General features: G+C 49.3%; 1 protein-coding gene across 3 annotated transcripts; it reads right to left on the bottom strand.

Annotated features, from left to right (window-relative positions):
* Positions 1–272: 272 nt before the first annotated feature.
* Positions 273–6,106, bottom strand: LOC113463523. Of its 3 annotated transcripts, XM_039118355.1 has the most exons (4): positions 5,808–6,106; positions 1,076–5,534; positions 778–973; positions 273–685 (listed from the first exon to the last, which is right to left on the bottom strand). In XM_039118355.1, the coding sequence occupies exon 2, from the start codon at positions 5,508–5,510 to the stop codon at positions 3,267–3,269; it is 2,244 nt and encodes a 747-aa protein (XP_038974283.1). In that variant the 5' UTR covers positions 5,511–5,534; positions 5,808–6,106; the 3' UTR covers positions 273–685; positions 778–973; positions 1,076–3,266. The 3 variants fall into 3 exon arrangements, with proteins under 3 accessions (XP_038974283.1, XP_038974284.1, XP_038974282.1); XM_039118356.1 differs by having other exon boundaries at positions 778–5,550; XM_039118354.1 differs by having other exon boundaries at positions 778–5,534.
* Between the last annotated feature and the right edge of the window lie 19,016 nt (positions 6,107–25,122).

Here is a 25,122-nt window from a genome sequence, read left to right as displayed (position 1 = left end):
GCTAAGCAAATCTAAACTAATGAGAAAAAAAAATTAAATTAAACCCAAAAATAAGAAAGCAAAATAGATATTAAAATCTATAGGCTGATAACTCGTAGCTTACCACCTCACTGCTAAGAGGGCTTTACCGCTACCAAGGCCCCACCAAATGACACCACCATAGCACGCTGCAGCCAAGGATTCTAACTGGCCTTACCACCGATCCGTGGAACCCACCAAGGCTTGCACAAAATCTATCATACATAAATATTGACAGCAAACACGAGTTAGCATGCACTCAAGAGAAAGCAAGCATCATTGATTGATGAAAACAAGGAGTATATAGGGGTATTTCTAGGTTTTGGAACCCCTTACAAGAGAGAAGGTTGACCAGGGTCCCCAGAGTTCGAAAATAAGTCATGAACAAACTTCTGAACTTACAGACCAAGTGCTTGCCATTGGCTATTTCTTCCAATGATGAACTAATTTTCGTCGAACATCATTTGATGGTGAGGTATACATATGTCAGATGCCCTTGCCTACGTCTTGGAGTCAGACTTGACTTTGTGATCCTCAAATGGTGCTTTGGATCTTTAGATGGTTGGTGGGATGCTGTCGGATATGATGGACTTCATCTTGGATTTGGTTGCTTTGCGAGCAGGCCTTCTATAAGTTCCCGTTTGACAGTGACTGTAGATAGAAGAGGCTGTAGATGGATAAGAATTAATACTAATGCAGTCTTTGGTTTTTGACCTAATAGAAAGGGTACAAGAATGGCACTTCGTCCGTGCACAATACCTTGCTTATGGGGCTCGTCGTGCTGAAGTGGCATGCTGAACTCACATTGCCACATTAATGCATAATAAAGAAACAAAGTTGAGGAAGGAAACTATAATCTCAACATGACACTATTAAGAGTGTTGCTGTAACCCTCTGTCCTCTTTCTTTCCTCACACTTCTCTCCCTTCTCAAGTGGGGTCCCATTCCATCATCCCTGTTTTGCCATTGGTGAGAAACATCACCAAACACACATGCATATGTGAGCACACAGATAAACCCAACCAAAAATCTCATAGAAGATCGAAGCCTTACTGACATCTGAGGTAGCTTGTTTCTCAGCAACCAGATGTCACCTATGGAGGAGATTAAAGGCAGAAAAATTCCTTTCAGTAACAGATATAATTGGAACTATAGAAAAATGTACCGTACCTTCAATCCAGCCAGTAAAAAATCAAAAGGAATTTCAGCTACCATTTGTGGCTTCCTTGCTACCTAAATAGATAGATTATTCTAACTGAACCTACAAAAAATGAATTAGACTTCAACAAGTTATGAGTTCTGCCAAAAAGTTACATCACATTGCCACTTTAAAATATCAGATTTGTGAAGCAACGATTAAATTATTGTCAACAAATTTGGTTATCCATGAGTTTGCTTAGGTTGGAAGCAAATCAGGCCAGAAACTGAAAATTTGGCAGCTCGCTAACCAAAATTACTTACCATACCTCAAGAGACCAGAAATATACAGAGGTTCTTTAATCTCTTATATATGACTTCATGTTCCCAAAGTATTTTGTCCCATGAAGTTGAATCTCATGCAACAAAACCCAATTAATGTTAACTAGCAAGAAGAAGCATCTAAGCGTAGAGATTCTGCATGTTATCAAAAGACAAACTTCACATCGTGAAGTTTGATTTTCTTGTTCTTCTTTATTTCAATTTAATAGACAGGTCATAATTGCACCAGTATTTAGGATGATTCATGTCAAGATTATGGTTTAGCAAGATCAGGAACAAGTGGATTTAACATGATTCCTGGAACTCTGCATATTACAAGGAATTCAGCTCTGGCCGTAACTGTGGTTGACTTTGAACATGAAATCCTAGGGTATTAAGATTGTGGAAAAGATGTATGTAGAATTTCAAACATTGGCGACCATCATAATGCGCTTTCATCAATTATAAAGGATGTCAAATTTGACCAAGAAAAATAAAAGATATTGGTTACATTGCAAACATAAAGATAGCAATAGTGTGCACCAAAATAAAACAGCTGCCAGGACAGAGATTGTTTGATTCTATGCATTTAGCACCAGAAACAGATAGCAGAAAATCAGAAAAGCTTGCAGCACATAGACATAAGTATTTTCTGCACTGGAAGATAATACAGCAAAAAAAAGAGGCTATAACTAACCTGATAAGCCCAGATATCACATGCAACAAAAGTAATTATGCTTCACATGCAGTTGCTGCAAGATAAATAATCTATACTGCCAAAGATAACAAACATTAAGAATAAAGTATATAACTATCACCTCCAACTTATAACGATCATCAAGGATTAGAAACTTTGATAGCTTTAAAAAGACATACTGATATTGGATGATGCCTACAATAAACATAACCGAGCATGGGACAAACCTTCCAAATGTGTTCCATTAGATCCAAACAGCTCAAAGGGCACCTCTCAATATCAACAATTAAATCCATTAAAAATCAGATAGTTACAACATGCAGATCTGCAAGATCTTATAAAAGGAGGAGGTTAAGAAACAGAAAATGATCGAGCTGGCCAAGGGCATAAAAATCTAGCTATTTTTTCTAGCCATTTGAGATAGTAGTTCAACTGACAATGGCTTAGCAGCACGAAAGAGCTACCCAACAGGCCTCAGCTAGATTCTTTCAATTAAATATGCTAGAGCAAAACATTTATGAATATGCACAAGTTAGTTTACATGTTTATGCAACACATGTAGTGAACGACATGCACGATCACAACCCACAATACTGCATCTTTGTTTGCCAAGTGCATGTATCAAAAACAACTCTAAGTCCACATATATGAAGGAGGCACACTTGAAATAGATATGTCAGGCAACAACTTAATTCATGCGCCAATAAAAATGTGAGATAACAAACAAATCAATTCAATGAACCATAAACACAAGGGAGAAAATGGATTGGCATGAATAGTATAGCAACGACTTCTAAATTAAATATATCCAAAACTCAAAACAAAAACCAATGCATGGATAAGTCAACATCTTTCTTCACTGTATAATGACAGACAACAACAGATTGATTGGATAGTGATGTTCCTAAAATCATTAGAAGCATTCTGAAAAGAAAGATGAAAGCCAATGGTTTACCCCAAATAGATAAAGCCCCAAAAAAAAGAAAAGAAAATCTATCATCAATTAATTAGCTGTGATCCACATCAAATAAACAGATCTGACTTTTCATAAGGCTATGGCCACCAAAATGTTGCCAAGAAGAAGTTGAACCTGTTATATTGGTGCAGCACATGTTGTTCTAAAATGTCCTGTCTGATTGCACCGGCTACAATGCACAACTCGCCTCACTCGCCCACGGTCCTCTGCTCGAACTCTCTTCTTTCTTGGCCTCCCTTGGGGACTAAGGGACTTTGGTGGATTTATAACTATTTCAGTTCTGTCCTCTCCATTTTGAGCTCCCTCAGACAACTCCTTCCACAGGCTCTTATCAGGAATTGGATGTATAGTCTGTGAATAGGTCTTCCGGTAAGTCACGACAGTGAAATAGTTCTCAGCAAACCTGCTAACATTCTGTCGGCAAGAGTGGAGTGCTGCTACACCATGTACGCAAGGCAAACCGTAGAGTTGCCATCCACGACAGACACAGCAACGATTGCGAATATCCACAACAACTGTGCCTTCATGAGGAGAAATAACATTAAACTCAGCCTCATCTGATCGCATTACTTGATAACCCTGAGCGCGTTCTACAGCATCTAGCAGACGCCGCTCAGCAAAGGGTACAAGGGCTGTTGTCCATTGCATGCTCATCTCGCGCCTTTCATTAAACCAAGTCATCAGCTGCCGCCGGATGCACTCCATTATCTGAATTATTGAGAGCCCAGAAGTTTCAGGTATCCAATTATCCAGTGATTCCACTATGTTTGCTGTCAGCTGTCCATACCGAGACCCCTCAAAGGAAGACGTTGCCCAAAGGCGAGGAGGGATGTTTCTGATCCAATATGCAGCCTCCTGTGATAATGCTTCAATCTCTATCATTTTAGCTTCAAATTCAAAAGGAGTAAGAGCTTGGGCAGCTTCCCAGAAGAGATTGACAAGCATGGTATTGCTGAACTCCTTGCGGAAACTATCAGTAAGGTGGCGCATGCAGAATCCATGGAAGGCAGTGGGAAAGTTAAGATCCACTCCATCTACAATACTTTTCTGTCTATCAGACAAGATTGTGAGCCTTGGCATGTTCTCAGTATGAATCTCGAGCAGGTTATGCAGTTCAGATAAGAACCAAATCCAATTATCATCATTTTCTACATCAACAACTGCAAATGCTAGAGGAAAGATGGCACCATCACCATCAAACCCAGTGGCAAGAAGCAATGTCCCTAGATATTTACTCTTCAAAACAGTCCTATCAAGTCCAATCAGCGGACGGCAAGCATTGATGAAACCACATATTGAAGCATAATAGGAGATGAAAAGGCGTTTGAAGCAATTGTCAATATCATTTCCATACACCGATGCAATACTTCCTGGGTTTGTCCTTTTAACTTGCTCACAGTACTGTGGTAAGAGACGGTAGCCCTCCTCAAATGACCCACGAACAGCAGCCATAATCCTCTCCTTCCCCCTCCACGCTTGCTTGTAGGACAAAGTAATACCATGCACACGGTGGATCTCTTCCAAAATCTCCTTGGGCTTATAATGTGGGTTCTCACGAAGCTGCTCCTCCACAGAGCTTGCAACCCACTGCACAGAGGCCTGCTGGTGGCCAAGATGGGCGATCCCACTGCATGTGTGCGTGTCATTGATCGTTCTGATTGTGAAAGTGGGCATGCCAGGGATCTTTGCAGCATGGACACGCCATGGGCACCCTTCACTCGCACACCTGGCAGTGAAACGGGTCTTGTCGGACTTCACTGTCTGTATCTCGAAATGGCAAGCAATGGCCGCATCCCGCAGAGCCCTCCGGCAGCTCTTCACATCGGGGAACTCCTGGCCAACGGTCAGCTGATGCTCAGGGTTAACAACGAGCTTCCGTGTCTGAATGATGGGAGTAGCTACCAAAGGAGCTTGCAGCATATCACAGCTGGGCGGGAGGGCAAGCTCCTGGCTCTGATCGATGGCCAGCTGCTCCAATCCTTGGTCATCATCGAGACCACCATGGGTTGCAACAAGAGCCATTTCATGGTTATCCAACAGACCCAGTTCATGGTTCTGCGCAGCAAGGTTTCCGGGATCAGGGTCATGGTTCTTTCCCAGAACAAGATCACTGCTGTGGCCATGACCATGATCCTGATCATGGGGATGATGATAGCCAAGAAACAGCCCGCTCTCATGGTGATGCCCAAGGCCAAGATTATGGGCGTGCCCGAGGCCGAGCTCCTGGTCGGGGCTATGCCCAAGACCAAGACCATGGCCGTGCCCCATTCCCAACCCGTGGCTATGGCCGAGAGCCAGTCTATGGCCATGGCCCAGGGCCAAATCTGGATTGTGTCCAAGAATCAAGTCATGGTTGGCCATGAAGATGAAATCACTTCACAAATCCTGGAAACAAACCAATCTATCAATGGGATCCAGATCACAACACATCGAAAACAAAATCCAAAACCAAACCGAACCAGCACAAAAACCAAAAGAATGTGGGAAAAAAGCGATTTTTACGTTAAAAACACCAGATTTGAACAGGGGGAAAAAACAAGCAAAGTCCTTTATACTCACAAAACTGCAATTCGTCTAAATTTAACAAAAAGCGGAGATTAAATCGAAGAAGCATTTCATGAAAAATATCATAAAAAAGGAAAAGGTAAGGAAGAGTACCTGAATTCAATCCGCCGAGAGAACTCGATGAACAGTCTTTGATTTCCCAAGGCAAAGAAAATTCCGAGGAGATGGCACGAGCGAGAACGAATGAAAGATGAGATCTTTGGCCAGCCGGCTAGGGTTTGGGAAAGATTAAAGGGGTAGGGGCTTCTTGACAGAAGAGGAGAAGAGGAGGAGGAATCTGTTTTGGCGGGTAAGGGGGGGTGGAAGGGAGATTTGAAAGAGGGAGAGGAATAGAATAGAAAAGAGGGAGAGCGAAGGGGCAGCGGGGGAGAGAGAAGAGAAGGGGGCCAAAAGGGCAGAAGAGGGTTTCGGAAAGGAAGGGGAGCTCTGAAGGATGGAGAGCAAATAGGGGTATTTAGGTCAAGACCAGGGAGGCCCTTCCCAAATTATAAGAGCAATGACCATAATACCCCTTTACAATCCCCAATCTCCATCTACATCTTTCCTCTTGCCCTTCTTGCCCTATATTTTAGCTCAAAATTTTATATGATAAACAAGTTATCAATTTATTGTTAGCCTTTTTTAAATCAGGAATTAAAGGAGGTGACCTTCTTTAAATATTTATCAAGATCTCGAGACATGGATCGTCAATTCTTCATAAAATTAGGATGCGATGGCGACAAGCAAAGAGGTCAACCTAGGCCATTTGAGCAAATTAGGCAGAAAACCATCTAGTAACTAATAGTATCCAATATCTATCCGTATTTTATAAAACATTTTTATTACATATAAGTAAGAGAGATCTACGATGCTTCCGAAAGTATTTCACTCCAGATACTTTCTAGTCAAAAATAATGATGGGCCATGCAAAATAAAAATCAACATCTTGATCATGATCTTTAATATTAAAATTGGCTAGAAATAAAAAAATATTTATTTATTATGCTTTTTTCTCATGCTTTAAATGAAATCAAAATGGACAATTTCAATAATATGATATCATGTTTTAGTTTGATCAATAGTGTAGAAACATCCAAAATAGCTAAAATTTGATCTCTATAAGTTCTAAAATTTTTAGATTAAAATCAACGGTTTGGAATTGCAAATTATATAGTTTATACCATGTTTTTACTTATTAGATATTTATTAGATCTATTCAACCTTTCATTTTTTTAAAGCTTGATTCATAGGTGCTGAATCTCCTCAAAAAAGATCGATGGATGCTGATTTTTTTTCCAAATACTTAATATATCTTAAAGCATGCTCAATAATGGTGTTGATTTTCATTTCGAGAAGTTTTTTATTATTTTTAACTAGAAAGTGTTTGAAGACAAATACTCTCAAAAACATCCTAGCTACATTTATATTATAATATAAAAGTCAAATTGGTTTTACGATTAATTACAATATTTTACAAAATCGAGGAGATGATACATGTAAAAAAGAAGCTAATCTAGGGAGGCAAAAATAATTGGAGTTATAGTTTGAGATTTTGGATAGTGTCTCGGCTCCAATAAAAGATTTCATAAGGGTTCTATTTATTGCATCAAAGGATAAAAAACAAAAGAAAAAGGTAATGAAAGGTCATGTGCCAGATTAACACTCATTAGATTTTTCTATGGAATTAATTATGCAGATTATTCATCTTGTTTTTGAAAAAAGCAAATTATCATCTACAAAATCTCCTGTGTCATTTTTTTTTGCAAATTATTGAGATGCGTTTATTTTAAAATTTCACATAAAATGCAGTATTTCTTTTTTGGGGAGCAAAATAGTTTTATTATTTCACTTCATGCATTTTTCTAGATTTTCAATAGAAGAAGCCAACCTATAACAAAATTTTTAATCGATTTTCATTTCAACCAGTACCCATCTCAATCAGTCTTTTGTTATTTCATTTTTGTAATTTAATTCATATTAAGATGCATAAAATTAAGGTGAGCTTTAATACAAATAAATACTATAAAGGTTAGAATCAATATTCTATCTAAATTTTGCTCCTAAGATGGAGTTTTTTTACCAATCTATTTTATATTAGTTTATCTTCCATAATATTCATATAAGTTTTTTATGAACTAATCCGTGGAATCTTTCATACTTATATATCAATTGTTATCTTTTCATACTTATACAAGAATTCTTTTAAATGCTTCATTTGTACAAATCAATCCTTTTAAATAGGGTTGCCAAAGGATGAGAATTTTCTTAACTTAATAGCGTATGAGGCCTGGGACTCGACCTCTTTTCATTTAATTTTTCCTCTCCATTTTGCCTTCTTTTTCAAGATTTCGCAACTAGAGAACCAATAGATAGAGAGTTATGAGTTAAGAAGTCAATGAATTTTGAAAGCTAGGGAAAAAAATATTTAAAAGATATGACATCAATTAGGACAATATAAATAGAATATCTAATTATCATCTTTTTATTATTTAACTTAGCCTAACAGATGTATAAATAATAAGTTACAAAATTTTAAGGATTAAATACAAATAAAAAAGGATAGAAATCACTACACAATTATAAAATATTTCAAAGACCAACTTATAAAAACTTATAATAAAAAGAACTAATAGAACTACCAAATACAAGAGTAAATAAATAATGTCTCTAAATTAAGTTGGCTGGACAAATTGGGCTAATAATCTTCTTTATTTCTAAAGATCTAGAGATGAATATCTGTAATACATGTGAGAAAAAGTATAAGTAGTTATTGAGAACATTACTTAGACACTCTTTCAGCTTAGGATCAGTTTCACTTAGTATCTCTCGAATTTAAAATTTTTTAATGTAGTTTAAATTTAGTTAATTAATTCAATATGGTCAGAATATCCATCTCTATTTACCGAAGCTCACAGAATTCCACTATATGATGGTAACTTGAGACTTTTAGGATTGAACTATTCTTATTCTAGTGGCACTTTCTAACGGTATTATCTATTCGGCGCCAATCATAAGGAAGTTAGGGCCTAGGTACATATACTTTTTTCTTCGTAGAAGTAGACCATTCAGCTCTGGTCTCCATTTTCTTTTCAAGCAAAGTCTCCGACTTCTTTTCCTCTTCTTCATAAAATAGCTCTCATTTTTACTTCTTTTCCCTCCTCTCCTTTCAACTCTTATATGGTCATACTCTTTGTGATTCATGAAAGGCCAGGTAGGAGGAAAAGCAAGTATTTAGGGGGAGGGCTTAGAGTATATGGAGGCTTTAAATGAATGGAACTTGGAAGGGAAGGAGGGAGAGGAGGGCATTCTAACAGATTTGAGATCGACCGTGGAGGAGGGGGTCTCAGTGGCCTCTCTAGCAATTGCATTATCAAGATGGGCTTGGTGGTTGGCATTATCTAAACCGAGTGTTGGTCTTTGCAGTCCATCATAATCGACAAAAATTTTAGTCATCTGATATTGATTGAAGATGGTGCACAGACTCAGATGCATGCTTCTGCTTGTCTGCGGAGATATATTTCAAGATGAATGTGCCAATGAACACCTAAAATTTCAAACTTAAAAATAATATATTAATATGTAGATACACCATTCCTAAGATCTACTTCTTGCAAAAATAGGATTAATTGATAGAGGAAGTGTTCTTATATGAGATAATAATTAGATTGAAGGATAAAAGAATAGACTTAACTACTTTAACCATTGAATGGTGAGTCAGCTCAATGTATTGACCCATCAACCCATTGGTTCATGCTTAATGCTAAATACCAAATGAAGAAATTTAAGTACTGTAAATGTAGAGAATATAGTAACTTTATCCATAGATATAAAATTGGACTTGATCACTAATTTGATCAGAACCACAAAAGAAAAGGAAAGATATGGATAATAACATGTCACTTTACATCTATGGTACAGTCTTTGAAGAATCTAGGTGGTCTCAAGGATGGAGGTGTTACTATGACAAGGTTCTCAATAATGAGACAAAACTAGTTGGGATGGAAGGCTGCCTCGATGGTGTAGCCAGTGCTGTGGTCCTTGAACTCTGTGTAGCGCATGATCTGGGGATGAAGCAGGAAAAAAAGAGGATGAAGTAGGAGAAGCAACGGACGATGGTGATAAGGAAGAAAATATAGGGGATGCGGATGGAGGTGGCGGCGGAGAATAGGAGGTTGGCAATGTAGGAGGGGAGGGAGGGGAAGGAGATGATGAGACAGAGGTTGATGGAGAGGAGGGATGAGAAGGAGAGTTGGTCGGGCTTGGGACCAAGTTAGATCAAGAGGAGGAATGAGGATGATGATTGGCTTTAGAGAGAAAGAGAAAATGTTGGAATCGGAGAGGTTAGGTGGAGGCAAAATTATTCTTTCTAACATCTTAACAGTACTATTGGGTGCTAGATGGGGCTTAGGATTATTTTGATTCATTTAACTAACTTCAAGAACCACTTTGAAACTTTTTAAACTCAACGTGTATTAAGTAAAATCAGACTTGAGTTGGATCAGCCTTGAGTTGGGAAGGTGTCTAATATTTTTTCCTATTTTCCTTCCTTGAACAAGAGCTAAGTTAACTCACGTAAATTTTCATTGAAGGAGTATATATTGAGGATCTTATATATGGAGGTTCAAGGACCATGAATAGAGGTCCAGAAAAATTTAAGTTATAATAGTATAGATGAACAAATCAAGATGGGAAATTATTGACTACTAGAAGAAGAAATCTCAAGTTATATGACTGAATGGGTAGCACAACTAACAAAATTATAAGCACAAATATATTATTTAATAAAAGTTCCTTTATTAAGTTTTTGTTATATCGATCATACGCAAGGGTTGCCCTCTTAATTGATCAACAATCTATATATTATTGATATACCATAATTTATCGGTACACAAATGGTTCAAACTTCAACTGCAATAGTAATCACAACGAATAATGAATTATGTGGTATTGTATTCATCCCACAGAGTTTTGAACAAGGGACAAACCATCACTATACAAGGAATAAGTTCGCACCATAACAAGGTTAAATTTCATAAGCATCCAAAGTTCACATGTAAAACGTACGAAAGGAATACTTAAACATATTTGTGAACAAAAGCTAGGAATATATTCTCATTGGGTGAAATAAGTAAACATGAATGTGTTGTCATATTAGATGTCCTTCAAGCTAGGTCCTTCAAATTTTGTCCTTACTTGACTGAGAATATGGTCATATTTAATTTCTTAAAACCTTCTGAATGTTAATATGTGGTAATCTACGTAAAATGCATAAACATAAAACATCTCTTGGGTATTGGGAACCTGACCTGTTGCTGGAAATTGGACCCGGGGGCAATCTTCGGTCGAGGAGAGGGAGCGGGAGGTGGTTACTCACGGCGGGGCGGTGGTTCGTCGACGGGCGGCGTCCTCCGTCTGGGGCGATCGGCGAGAAGGAGCGGCTGATTCCCGCGGCTGGGCGACGATCCGACAGTAGGCGGCGTCCTCCGTCTGGGTGCCTGCACACGAGCCGGTGGCCGGGTCTCCCGGTGCCGGCCCTCCGACGCTCAAGTCAGGGAGGGGGCAAATCGTGTAGAGTAGAGGTAAACGGTGCCCGTCCCCAGTATCGATTTTCCAACCCCCTTTTATAGACCGGGGGTCGGTTTACCTGCGATGTAACGGGGCGAAGCCGTAGTACGGCTCGGCATGTCGTTCAGGTCGGCGCTTGGTCAGGCGAATAATTGCACTGATGTCGGCGATGAGGGCGTTGTACAACCCGAACTAGCACGCTACCAGGCGAATTTATTGCATCAGTGTCGGAGGTATGGCCGAGATCAGAGACTTATCACAGTTGACTAGACTCTGCTGGGCTTATTTGCCGTGGAGAGCTGGGAGTCCGTAGATGACAGGAGTCACGTGCATTAATTGTTGAGTGAGCCGGAGATCCACATTTATTGTGGAGTAAGCCGGAGATCCGCATTTATTGTGGAGTAAGCCAGAGATCCGCATTCATTGTGGAGTAAGCCGGAGATCCATATTTATTGTGGAGTAAGCTGGAGATCCATATTTATTGTGGAGTGTGCCGGAGGATCACAGCGGTCATGTGCAATAAATGCCGGAGGGGCGTCATAGTACGGTCTCTGGCCGGACCTCGGAGACGTATAGCCGTAGTAGGTGGCTGACAAAAGTAGGCCTCGGGCATTGGGGTTTCTCTTAGGTCGGAGGTTCCGAGTTCGGGTGCCGACTTCGGCCTTCCAGGGTCGACGATTGTGCGGCTTCTTTGGGGCATTCGTGTCATTTGGGGGAAAAACCTTATTCCCCCAACACTACCCCCCGACTTCCGAGTTCGAGCAGCTTGTGGGCTCGGACGTAGGAAGTAAAGTCCATCGTTAAAGTTGGGGGGCGAACTTCGTCCGCACCCTCATGTTTCTTGGAATTTTCGTGGTAGGACCTGCGCCCTTGGGCGTTTCGAGGTTACTTTGTTCGGCGAATTAATGATGGGGTCCATATCCCTACGTCTTTCGAGGCGACTATAGCGGGGGCGGTGTCTCTTGGATTACCGAGGTTGGTTTGTGAGGCGGACCCAGGATGAGGGTCCTCGGGTTCGACGGGGTGGCGCCTCGGCCCCACAATCGAGAGTTCCCGCTCATCAATGAGCGTGCCATTTTGGGTTTCAAAACTGACACGCGGCATGACCAGGGGTCGGACGCTTCCGATTTCGTGTTACCGGGTCATAATTTCGGAGGAGTGGAGGCCACACCGGGGCTCCACGTGTCCCAGATTTTATTAAACGAGGGGAGCGGGGGTGCCGTCCGCTCATTCTTCGAGGCGATGGGGTTCTGTGGACCCATAATGAGGTCCCGAGATCCGATGGGACAACACTTTGATTTCGTATTCGATTTATTGATCCGGAGTGGATGCAGTGCCTCGGCCTCAGAGGTCGCCACGTGGCGCAGCCCGATCGGGGGATGGGAACCGACCCCATCGATCTGGGCCGTCAGGGGGGTCTATATAAACCCCACGAGTCTGCCCTAAAGGTCTTGTTTGGCTTCCCCTCATTTTCGTCGTCTTTTTTCCCTTGTTTTCTCCCTCAACCGAATTTTGCCGGCGGTGCCCGGAGCAATTTCCGGCAATGTCCAGTAGGTTTTCTTCCTGTTTTCACTAGAGTTTCCTCTTTTCTTCTCCTTGCCAACTTCCATTTTCTGCTCTTAATTTTTACTCCATTCTTCTGTGAGAATGAGTCTCGGTCCCGAAGAAGTTGGGTCGAATATGTCAGAGGAGGAACTGGAGACAATCCGCTCCCGTTTCTTCTTCCAGTCCGGGTTTCGTCTTGAAACCGCAGGGCCGGGGGACAGGGTGACGCAGCCGCCCCCAGGTCGGATCGCGGTTTACCGCGAGACACTCTGGGCGGGCCTGCGTTTTCCCACCCATGAGTTCGTGAGCAGCTTGCTGGCCGAGTACCAGCTCGTCTCGGCGCAGTTGGCTCCGAACTCATGGAGGACCATAATCGGGTTTTTGTCCCTGTGCCTCGGGCACGGGATCCCGATCACGGTAGGCCTTTTCCGCCGGTGTTTTCTGTTAAAGAAGAACCCGGCGGACGCAGGGTGGCTATATTTCGCCTTTCGGGGCGGTATGTCACTCTTCCGGGGCGCCCCTTCCTCGATCCACGAGTGGAAGGTGAAGTTTTTCTTCCTGGCGTCCGCGGCGCCTTGGGGGTTTGAGCCGAGGTGGGGACACCCACGGCTGAAGGCCCTCAACAGACTCTCCGAGCCCACGGGGAGGGAGCTGAGGATCCTAGACTCTATGCGAGCCCTCGGGAGGGGCAACGACCTGACCGAGCTCCTGCGGGAGGACGCCCTGGCGAGCGTGGGTCTGAGCTCGGCGCGCCCCGAGGGTAAGGGCAGCTACGTTATTTTCATTCTTTGTCTTTCACTTTTACTGCCACTGGCCTGACACTTAACAAAATTTTTGATTTCAGATATTCCCCGCATGCCGACCAGCAACACGTCGCTTTTTTCCCGCCTGAGGAGGCGGGAGGCCGAGGCCGGGGGGGCTAATCCCCAGCCTCGGAGGAGGGCGAGGACAGACGGCGCTTCCTCGTCGGCCGGGATGAGTGGCCCCGAGGCGGGGGCCCCTGCGGCCGACCCGAGGCGGGAGCGGGTGGTCAGTGGTGCGAGCCCATCGGCCCCTCCTTGCCCTGCCCCCCTTGCCCAGCGGGGGGAATCATTCGTGGCCCGGCCGCAGCAGCCAGGATCCGGGCCTGCCCGAGGCCCCGAGGCGAGCGGCTCCGGGACCTCGGGTCCGATCGTGCCGAGCTCTTCCCGAGCTTTCCGAGAAGAGTCGGTTGGGACAGACTCTTCCGTTCCTGAGGGGAGCTCGGCCCTTCAGGACGCCGAGGTCGCACGCTCCATGTTGCGGCGTGCAGTGCTCCCAGCGGACCGGGCCGCGTTCCGGGGGATTTCGCTGGAGGAGGTCGCCGGCAGTGCTTACTGCAGCACCGCCCGGGTAAGTTCCCTTCTTAATTTTCCTGAGTTATTAGCGTGCATACGTGCCTTTCAACTCACAATACCCTCGCTTCTTCTTTTTTTTTTTTTTTTCAGCATATTCTCGAGCTCGACACCATGGCGTTCCTCGCCCACGGGTATCGAGAAGAAGTTCGGCAGCTCGGCCAGCAGCTGGAGCCGGCCAAGAAAAGAATCGCCGAGCTAGAAGCGGTGTCGGCCGCGGCCGAGGCTCGGTGGGCGGCCACCGAGGCCGAGCGCCTTGCCGTGGTGGGGGCGCTTGAGGAGGAGAAGGCGGCTCACGCCATGACCAAGGCAACCATGCGCGGCACGGAGGCGCGCTTGGGGGAGGTCCAGGCCAGGGTCGCGGCCCTCGAGTATGAGGAGAGGGCCCTTCGCCTCCGAATCGAGCAACTTGAGGCCCGAGAGAGGAGGGCTCTCGAACGAGCCGAGCACGCCGTGGAGCTCTTCAAAGAGTCGCAAGAGTTCCGCGACATGTTGGAGGAGGAGACGGTCGACGGTTTCCTTCGAGGCTTCGAGAACTTCCGAGAGCAGGTGCGCCTGTACTGCCCTCAGTATGACTTCTCGACGGTCCGTCCGAGGGAGGACCGGGGCTGGGGGTCCGACGTGCGAGCCCTTCCCACCATCCTGACATCCGAGGCGGGAATATATGAGCAAGACCCCGCCGAGCCTTCGACGAGGGTAGCCGAGGCGGACGGTGTCATGGAGGTGGCTCTGGCGGCCGAGACGGACGCTGTCCCGGAGGTGGTGCCCGAAGCTCCTGCTCCCGACCCCGAGCCTGTTCCGGAGGAAGGTCTTGAGGTCATCAATGTGCCGGACGACCCCCCGGATGTGGCTCCCGCCGCTTAGGACTTAGCGTATTTTTCTTTCTTTTTCATTGTATCCGAGGTCGGCCCTTGAGCGGCCGACTTCCAATTTTGTAATTGGCCTTCCGGCCCTTTGTTAATGAAAAAGTATTTTTGCCATTCCGTGTTCATCTTTCCCTCTGTTGTCGTGACCGAGGCCAGGGCCTTAGCGAACAGCCTCGATGGCCTAGCTTTGCATTTTAATTTCCGGGCTGCTTAACGAAGTTGCCCTTCTTCCCGGGCTACGTCTTAGCCTTCTCGGGTTCCAGTCATCCCGACGAAGAGGAGCTCCGAGTCTTGAGTTTTTTAGAAAATTTCCCTAAGTCCTATAGCTCGGATTTGGGAGACGTGGAGGTCATCGCGTTTAGCCTTTAGGGAAGTCCCAAGGTGTCGAGGTCGGGCCTTAGCCCTTTAACTAAGACCGGACTAGGTCTGTATGTGCCGCTAATCGGGGAGTTTAGTCGGGTCTCCGAACTTAACTCCAAACTCCTCAGAGGGAGCGCGGGCCAATAGGCAGGTTATTACCGAAGGTTTTCGCAGTTATTGTTCTCGGACTCTGCCGAGGCTTCGGTGAGCAAGGCTGGGGTTTCCAGAGATTGCCTTGGTACCCGTGTTTGGCTGGCGCATTCGTGGCCGGGACCACTTTTTAGCCGGACGTAGGAGTTTACGTCGAAGAGCCAAGTCGGGCACTAATTTATGAAATTCTCTGTACCAGTTTCGGAGACTTGACGAACGGTGCATGCATAATGTAATTAGGAGGTCGATCCTAAGCCGACCCGTTAGAGAGGCCCGACTTTGGGGCGAGATAAGGCTTCAACATTAAGATTCCGTTCAGCAATATGTAAATAAAATTTGACAAGGAGGGCGTCCAGTTGAATGTACCTCTTTCATTCTCAGAGTTATGCTTCGCATGGCGGAGTAGGCTGCTTCCCTTCCTCGTCGACCTGCGGAGTCATTTTTGACTTTAAGGGGGCTCGGGCTTCTCACGGACCCGACAGCACCCGCCGAGGTTGAGAGGGCTTGGGGAGGCTTTATTGATTTGTAGCTCTTTGCGAGGTCGAGGGAGTTTGAGACCCTGTGGTCGGACCTCGGGGCACCTCAACTTTGGCCGAGGGGTCTTGTGTCAGGTCGGCGGGTCCGCGGACGCTTTGCTGACCTGTGGTACCTCCCGAAGTCGAGGGAGTCTGATTCTCTACGGTCGACCCTCGGGGCATCCCGACCTCAGTCGAGGGATCATACGTCAGGTCGGCGGGTCTGGGCACGCTCTACCGACCTGCGATGCTTCCCGAGGTCAAGGGAGTCTGGTTCTCTACGGTCGATCCTCGGGGCATCCCGACCTTAGTCGAGGGGGCGCTACGGGGGACCGCGAAGGTACTACCCCGTTGTTGGTGATGAGCGCCACGGGGGGCCGCGAAGGTACTACCCCGTCTTTCCGAAGTGTCGAGGGGTCTGGGTACGCACTGTCGACACTCGGGGCATCTCGACCTTAGTCGAGGGATCGCTCGCTTCGGGGATCGGGGATCGTCGACCGCTCCTGGGGGTCCACTTCGTGGCGCCCCAGGTGGAGCCACCCTTTCCACCCCTCACGGCGCCTTCCCGAGGTCAAGGGAGTCTGGTTCTCTACGGTCGACCCTCGGGGCATCCCGACCTTGGTCGAGGAATCGTTCGTCAGGTCGAGGGATCTGGGTACGCACTGTCGACCTGCGACGCTTCCCGAGGTCGAGGGAGTCTGGTTCTCTACGGTCGACCCTCGGGGCATCCCGACCTTAGTCGAGGAGGCGCTACGGGGGGCCGCGAAGGTACTACCCCGTTGTTGGTGATGAGCGCCACGGGGGGCCGCGAAGGTACTACCCCGTCTTTCCGAAGTGTCGAGGGGTCTGGGCACGCACTGTCGACACTCGGGGCATCTCGGCCTTAGTCGAGGAATCCTGCTCCATTCCACGTTTCGTCGTCTTGCGATTCTTCCCGAGGTCGAGGGAGTTTGGGACTCTACGGTCGAGCCTCGAGGCATCCCGATTTTGGCCGGGGAATCTGAGGATCACAGACGACCCAATATTAAAAGAGGATTACAGTTATCAAGGTGAGAGAAATTTTTGCAGAAAAAGGAGCTGAGTCCATTGTCCTGATTGTTTTGAACCCCTTAGGATTTCATTGGTAATACATCCGTAGATTCTCGGAGTTCCAGCTTCGTGGGATCAGAGTCCCCTCCAGGGACTTCAATTTGTACGCCCCTGGTCGTTGTACCCGGGCGATTTGATACGGCCCTTCCCAATTTGGGGCGAGCTTTCCTTGCTCGGTCGGTTGAGAAGCCTCGACTCTCCTGAGGACGAGGTCCCCTACTTTGAAGAGCTTGGGCTTGACTCTGGAGTTGTAGTATTGGGCCGTTCGCTGTTGGTATCTCGCCATGCGAACCCGGGCGACCTCTCTCGTTTCTTCGACAAGGTCCAAGTTGCTCCTTAGCTGGGAAGAATTGGTGTCGGGGTCGTAATGCTCCATTCTGGGAGAAGGCAGGCCGATCTCCAGCGGGATGACGGCCTCAGTGCCGTATGCTAGGTTGAAGGGGGTCTCTCCCGTGGGTAGTCGGAACGTGGTCCGGTACGCCCAAAGGACATTGTACAAGTCCTCGACCCACTGTCCCTTGGACCGATCAAGCCTAGCTTTAAGTCCCTGCAAAATAGTTCGGTTAGTTACCTCGGTTTCCCCGTTTGTCTGGGGATGGGCAACCGAGGTGAAGCGATGATCAATGCCGAGTTCAGAGCAAAACTCCCTGAAATGAATATTGTCAAATTGTCGACCATTATCAGATATAAGGATACGGGGTAGTCCGAATCGGCAGATTATAGACTTCCACACGAAATCCCGCATCCTTTGCTCGGTGATCCGGGCGACAGGTTCGGCCTCGACCCATTTAGTGAAATAGTCGATGGAGACGACCAGGAACTTTCTCTGTCCGGTGGCGAGGGGAAAGGGCCCCAGGATGTCGATCCCCCATTGGGCAAACGGCCAGGGGGCGATGATGGAGGTCAGCAGAGCTGAAGGTCGGCGCTGGATATTGGCGTTTCGCTGGCACCGATCGCACTTGCGGACGAAATCTGTTGCGTCTTTTTGGAGTGTGGGCCAGTAATATCCCTGCCGTAGGATCTTATGGGCCAAGGCCCGGCCCCCCAGGTGATTTCCGCAGATCCCTTCATGGACCTCTCGGAGAGCATAGTCCGCCTCGGAGGGGCGGAGGCATCTGAGAAGGGGGGAAGTAAATGATCGTCGATAGAGCCTGTTCTCGTATAGGACATATCGGGGGGCCTGGCGCTTGATTCGGCGAGCCTCCATCTCGTCATGAGGTAGGGTTCCGTCCTGAAGGTAGCAGACGAGCCCGTCGATCCAGCTTGGCTCGGAGCCGATGCACATGGTAGGCTCGGGTTCCTCCGTGCTGGGGGTCTGAAGATACTCGAGCGCGGTTCCCTTAGGAAGCTCGCTCATGCGGGAGCTTGCCAGCTTGGATAGCTGGTCTGCCCTGAGGTTTTCCGTTCTGGGAATGTACTGAATGTTGAAAGAATTCAGGGCAGATATGAGTTCCCGCACCTTTTGGAGATACTTTTGCATGGATGGCTCTTTAGCTTCAAAATCTCCTTGGACCTGGTTCACCACCAGCTGGGAGTCGCTGAATGCCGTCAAGTCTCCCACGTTTAGTTCTTTCGCCAGTTTGAGCCCGGCGATGAGGGCCTCATACTCGGCCTCATTGTTCGAGGCCGGGAACTCGAGGCGCAGGGCTTGCTCAGCCACCACTCCGTCTGGACTAGTGAGGATAAGTCCGGCCCCGCTACCCCCCGAGGTCGAAGACCCGTCCGAGTGCAGGACCCATGGCTGCCTCGGGGCCTCCTCCGCGGGTCCAGATGGCAGGTCGGGGTCGTCCGGAAGGGTGCACTCCACGATGAAGTCGGCGAGTATCTGAGCTTTGATAGCCGGCCTGGGCCGATATTCGAGGTCGAATTCCCCGAGCTCGACCGCCCATTTGGCGATCCTCCCCGCACGATCCGACCTCTGCAATATTTGCTTCATGGGCTGGTCAGTCAATATAGCTATCGTGTGGGCTTGGAAGTAAGGCCTGAGTCTCCGAGCCGAGATGATGAGAGCGAAGATGGTCTTCTCAAGTTTAGAATATCGGGTCTCGGCATCCCTGAGAACCCGGCTGGTGTAATAGACCGGCTTTTGGAGCTTGTCCTCTTCCCGGACGAGAACTGAGCTCACTGCGGCTGGGGAGACGGCCAGATATAAGTAAAGGACCTCGCCTTTCCGGGGCTTGGTGAGCAGCGGGGGAGAAGCCAGAAGGCTCCGAAGATCTTCAAAGGCCTGCTGGCATTCTTCTGTCCACCGGAAGTCTTTCGGCCGTTTAAGGCTCTTGAAGAAGGGGAGGCAACGCTCGGCTGACCGAGAGACGAACCTTCCCAGGGCGGCTACCCGCCCCGCGAGCCGCTGCACCTCCTTAACTGTCTTTGGAGGCGACATCTCTTGCAGTGCCCGGATTTTCTCCGGGTTGGCCTCAATTCCGCGCTGGGTCACTATGAAACCCAGGAACTTGCCCGAGGTGACCCCGAACGCGCACTTCGCCGGATTGAGTTTCATTTGATATTTTCTGAGCTTGGCGAACGTCTCGTCGAGATCGGCTATGTGGTGTTCCGCCGCTCGGCTCTTCACCAACATGTCGTCCACGTAGACTTCCATGTTCCGGCCGATCTGGTCTTTAAAAATCTGGCTGACCAGCCTCTGATAGGTGGCCCCAGCATTTTTCAGGCCAAAGGGCATCACCTTATAGCAGTAGGTGCCCTTGTCGGTGATGAAGGCCGTCTTCTCCTCGTCTTCTGGCGCCATTCGGATTTGATTGTATCCTGAAAAGGCGTCCATAAAAGTTAGCAGTTGGTGTCCCGAGGTGGAGTCGACGAGCTGGTCGATGCTCGGGAGGGGGAAACTGTCTTTTGGGCAGGCCTTGTTCAGGTCGGTGTAGTCCACACACATACGCCATTTTTCGTTGGCCTTCTTTACGAGGACTATGTTGGCGAGCCAGTCCGGGTAGGAGACCTCCCGGATGAAGCCGGCTCCGAGGAGTTTGTCCACCTCCTCGGCCGCAGCTCGTTGTCGCTCGGGGGCGGAGCCTCTTTTCTTCTGCTTTACAGGCCTGCTGGTTGGTTTCACCTGAAGTCGGTGGACCATGACCTCAGGGTCAATTCCTGGCACGTCCGCGGGCGACCAGGCGAAGACGTCGGCATTATCCCGCAGGAAGCTGACGAGGCGATCCCTCTCATGGGCGCCGAGGCCGGAGCCGACCTGCACGGTTAGCTTGGGAAAATTTTCTCGTAGTGGGATTTGAATAAGGAGCTCACCGGGCTCTACTTGCTTGTTCCAGGGGGTGTCCCTCGCATCGAGGGTTTCTATGGGGAGTGAGGGGCGCGTCGGGCGGTCTGGCGCCTCAGCTGGTTGTTTCACTGTGTGGGCCGCCATGTAGCATTGCTTGGCGACCAGTTGGTCTCCGCGGACCTCGCCTACTCCTTGGCCGGTGGGGAACCGCATGAGTAAATGGCGGGTTGAAACCACGGCTCGAAGGGTGTTTAACCCTAGGCGCCCAAGGATGGCGTTGTAGACCGAGGGCAGACGGACCACCAAGAAGTCCATCCTCACAGTGCTCTCCCGGGGGGCGAGGCCAACTGTGACAAGGAAGCTAGCCTCACCTTCAACCGAGACCGCATCTCCGGTAAACCCGACTAGCGGGGCATTGATTCTCCGGAGATGTCCTCCTGTCAACCCCATTTTTTGGTAGGCATGGTAGTACAAAATGTTGGCTGAACTTCCATTGTCAACTAGGACACGCTTTACATCAAACCTATTTACAATCATGGAGATGACCACAGCGTCATCGTGAGGGGTCTCGACCCCTTCTAAGTCCTCGTCCGAGAACGAGATGACTTCATCAGTACGTGGGCGCTTCGGGGGTGTTCCCTGGGCGGCCGTTCCTGCCGAGGCCCGCCCGATCATGTTGATGGTGCCGGCGATGGGCCTGTTGTCGCCTGGATTTTCGGTTGGTGCGACATTCTCCGCCGGCCTTCTTTCCTCAGGTCGATTCCTCACGAACCGGTTGAGTACTCCCCGTCGGATGAGCGCTTCTATCTCGTCCCGGAGTTGGAAGCAGTCCTCCGTGTCGTACCCACGGTCTCGGTGGAAGCGGCAATACTTCCTGGTATTTCGGGGAAATCCCGTGTCTCGCATAGGAGGCGGGGGTCGGAAGAAGTCCCGACCCTCAATTTCCATCAGGATCTCGGCCCGGGGAGCATTGACGGGTGTATAGTTCTCGTACCTCGCCTGGTACGTCCGGGGCCGTGGTTGAGACCTCGGACGAGGAGGTGTCCTCTGCTGAGGTCGCCCCTGCTGACGGGGCGGACTCCTCAGTCTGGGGAGATTTTTCTCTCTGCGGGGAGACCGGCTCCTTTGTCGGCCGCGCTCCTCGCGGCGCTTCTTCTGCTTCTTAGAGGCGGGCTCGATTGCTCCCCGCCTGTAGGCGACTGCCTCCTCGGCCTTGGCATACTTCCGGGCTCGGGCCAGCATTTCGGTGAAGTCGGTCGGGAAGCTCTTCTCGATGGAGAAGAGGAATCGGTAGGAGCGAACCCCAGTTTTCAGAGCCGACATGGCTATCGACTGGTCTAGCTCGCGGACCTCCCATGTGGCGGCGGTAAAGCGGTCCAGGTACTCTTTGAGGGACTCCCCCTCCTTCTGCTTGATGTCCAGGAGGGAGTCTGATGTCCGTCGCTGGCGCCGGCTGGCAGCAAAGTTGGTGGCGAACTGCCTGCCGAGCTGCTCAAAGGAGGACACCGTGTTCGGCTTCAGTCCAGAAAACCAAAGCCGAGCGGTCCCTCGGAGGGTCGCTGGAAAGGCTTTGCAGAGTATGGCCTCCGAGGACCCTTGTAGGGCCATGAGGGCCCGATAACTCTCCAAGTGGTCGAGGGGGTCGGTGATTCCGCTGTAGGGCTCCACCTGAGGCATTTTGAATCTCACGGGAACCGGCTCGTCCTCGATCTGGCGGGAGAAGGGGGACTTGGCAGTGAACTCAAAGTCCCCTTCCTGTCTTGCCTTCTTGCCGTGGAGTGCCGCAATCTGGCGCTCCAGATGCTCAACTTTTCGGTCGAGCTCCCCCACCCGTGGGATTGTCGTTGTGGTTTGCGCCGGCCCTTGGCGGTCCGGGGCTGACTCCGCCTCGGAAAGTTGGGGTCTCCGATCGAAACCTTCTCTCGGTAACTCCCTACGGGGAGTAGCCCGTTCTCCGTTGTTGGCTCTGGAGGAGCCATGCAGATTTTGACTGGAGAGAACCGGGCCGTTGGGGAGACACTCCGGCGGGGCCTGGGCCTGCGGGGGAAGCGCCGATGAAGCTTCCACGCGCCGTAGGCCCTGCACGGCGGCGGCCAGGGCCTGGACTTGCTGTACCAGGGCATTGAACTGTTCCAGCTGGACCTGAGGACCTGGGTCAGCTGGAGTTGGGAAATTCTGGACGGAGTGTCCAGGACTTTGCGGGGGACGCCGGGAGACGTTAGAGGCTCCCTTACTTCTCAACTTCATGACTGCTACTCGGTCCCTTCCTCTAGCGCCAACTGTTGCTGGAAATTGGACCCGGGGGCAATCTTCGGTCGAGGAGAGGGAGCGGGAAGTGGTTACTCACGGCGGGGCGGTGGTTCGTCGACGGGCGGCGTCCTCCGTCTGGGGCGATCGGCGAGAAGGAGCGGCTGATTCCCGCGGCTGGGCGACGATCCGACAGTGGGCGGCGTCCTCCGTCTGGGTGCCTGCACACGAGCCGGTGGCCGGGTCTCCCGGCGCCGGCCCTCCGACGCTCAAGTCAGGGAGGGGGCAAATCGTGTAGAGTAGAGGTAAACGGTGCCCGTCCCCAGTATCGATTTTCCAACCCCCTTTTATAGACCGGGGGTCGGTTTACCTGCGATGTAACGGGGCGAAGCCGTAGTACGGCTCGGCATGTCGTTCAGGTCGGCGCTTGGTCAGGCGAATAATTGCACTGATGTCGGCGATGAGGGCGTTGTACAACCCGAACTAGCACGCTACCAGGCGAATTTATTGCATCAGTGTCGGAGGTATGGCCGAGATCAGAGACTTATCACAGTTGACTAGACTCTGCTGGGCTTATTTGCCGTGGAGAGCTGGGAGTCCGTAGATGACAGGAGTCACGTGCATTAATTGTTGAGTGAGCCGGAGATCCACATTTATTGTGGAGTAAGCCGGAGATCCGCATTTATTGTGGAGTAAGCCGGAGATTCGCATTCATTGTGGAGTAAGCCGGAGATCCATATTTATTGTGGAGTAAGCTGGAGATCCATATTTATTGTGGAGTGTGCCGGAGGATCACAGCGGTCATGCGCAATAAATGCCGGAGGGGCGTCATAGTACGGTCTCTGGCCGGACCTCGGAGACGTATAGCCGTAGTAGGTGGCTGACAAAAGTAGGCCTCGGGCATTGGGGTTTCTCTTAGGTCGGAGGTTCCGAGTTCGGGTGCCGACTTCGGCCTTCCAGGGTCGACGATTGTGCGGCTTCTTTGGGGCATTCGTGTCATTTGGGGGAAAAACCTTATTCCCCCAACATGACCCATCCTCTAATAGCAAGAAGTTGGTGTCATATGGCTTAGCACCATAAAACCTCCATTAAGTTTATTAATTAAACAAGGGTAAAGTTGGGAGCATAACTAATATAGATCGAGTAGGGAAAGGTGATGAGGATTTTTCCGGGGCACTGCACTATAGCTTTTCAGAAGTCGCTTAGGTGTGGGTTGGGTGACACAGAAAGAGGCAGCATAAGATGGAGGCAAATGACAGTATTTTATAATTAATGCAAGTACTCGCATCAAATCCATATATTTTTTTATAATCCTAGCTGTAGTGTTAGAATTTGTAGTCATACAAGGCAAAGGCGATTTATGTGCTTGCTGATAATTCTTTTGGATAAACTGTAACCTACATGAGTTATTATTTGATGTTACATATATAATATTGTTATATTATTATCTCATAGTCAGTGCCGGCTCGAGCCTTAGGCGACCGAGGCGGTCGCCTAAGGCCCCCGGCCCAGGGAAGGCCCCCACGGGCCACTACCCACTTGTTTTTTTTTTTTTTTATTCCAGCTCAGGGCTATCGCGGAGGGGACTGGCTATGCCTATGGCTATGGGCTATCAGCTATGGAGGGAGTGGCCGAGTGGCGGAGTGGGCAGCGGGTTTGGGCGGCGGCGACGCGACGTAAAACGGTGAAAGGCTGAGGCCGACTGCGGCGACTGGCGACGGGCGACGGGCGATGGCGTGGTCGATGGTCGAGCGGTCGAGTCGTCGACACTCGACAAGCAACGGGCAAGTGGGCAACGGCTTTTTCCTCCCCGGCTCCCCCCTTCTCTCCGACAGTCCGACTCTCCCCTTCTCTGCCTTTTTAATGCCGGAACCTTCTCCGGTTCTCGGCACTCGGTCTCGGCACTCGGCAGGGCAGATCGGCTATTCGGCTTGCAAAACCCTCTCTAGCTCTCTGCTCTCCTCGCCGACGTCCGGTCCACTGTGCGTCCGTGCAGAGTCCCGTGACTTCCGTCCTCTCCTCGGCGTCCAGCGTCCTCGCCGACTCCGAGTCGCCGTCCTCGGCTCCTCCGACATCCGACTCCGCGGCGACCGAGGGCCGAGGCGGTGAGGCCTCAGTCCCATCCTCTTCTCGCCGACGTCGCCGACTCGCCGTCCTCGGCCTCCCGTGAGGCTGTGACCGGCGCCGGCGGTGGCCCCGTCCTCTCCTCAGACCTCAGCTCCTCCGCCGCTCCGGCCGGCGGCCTCCTCGTCCTCGGGGTTCCCGGTTCCCAAATCCCAAGTCCCGACGGCCGACGGACCCGACACCCGACCTCCTCCCACTCCCAGGCTCTCAGTCCCACGGTCCCACCGGGCCACCTCCCGAGGTTCGGCTGTTCCCAAATCCCAGTTCCCACTGTGGCACTGTGCCACTGTCTACAGTCCACTGATCCCGATTCCCCAATCCCACTGAGGTGAGTAAGTAACTGTAGTATGTAGTTACTTAGTTTAT

Source organism: Phoenix dactylifera, unplaced genomic scaffold (genome assembly GCF_009389715.1).
Source record: "Phoenix dactylifera cultivar Barhee BC4 unplaced genomic scaffold, palm_55x_up_171113_PBpolish2nd_filt_p 000342F, whole genome shotgun sequence".
In the NCBI taxonomy this organism is placed as follows: domain Eukaryota; kingdom Viridiplantae; phylum Streptophyta; class Magnoliopsida; order Arecales; family Arecaceae; genus Phoenix; species Phoenix dactylifera.
This window is presented reverse-complemented; position numbering and strand designations above follow the sequence as displayed.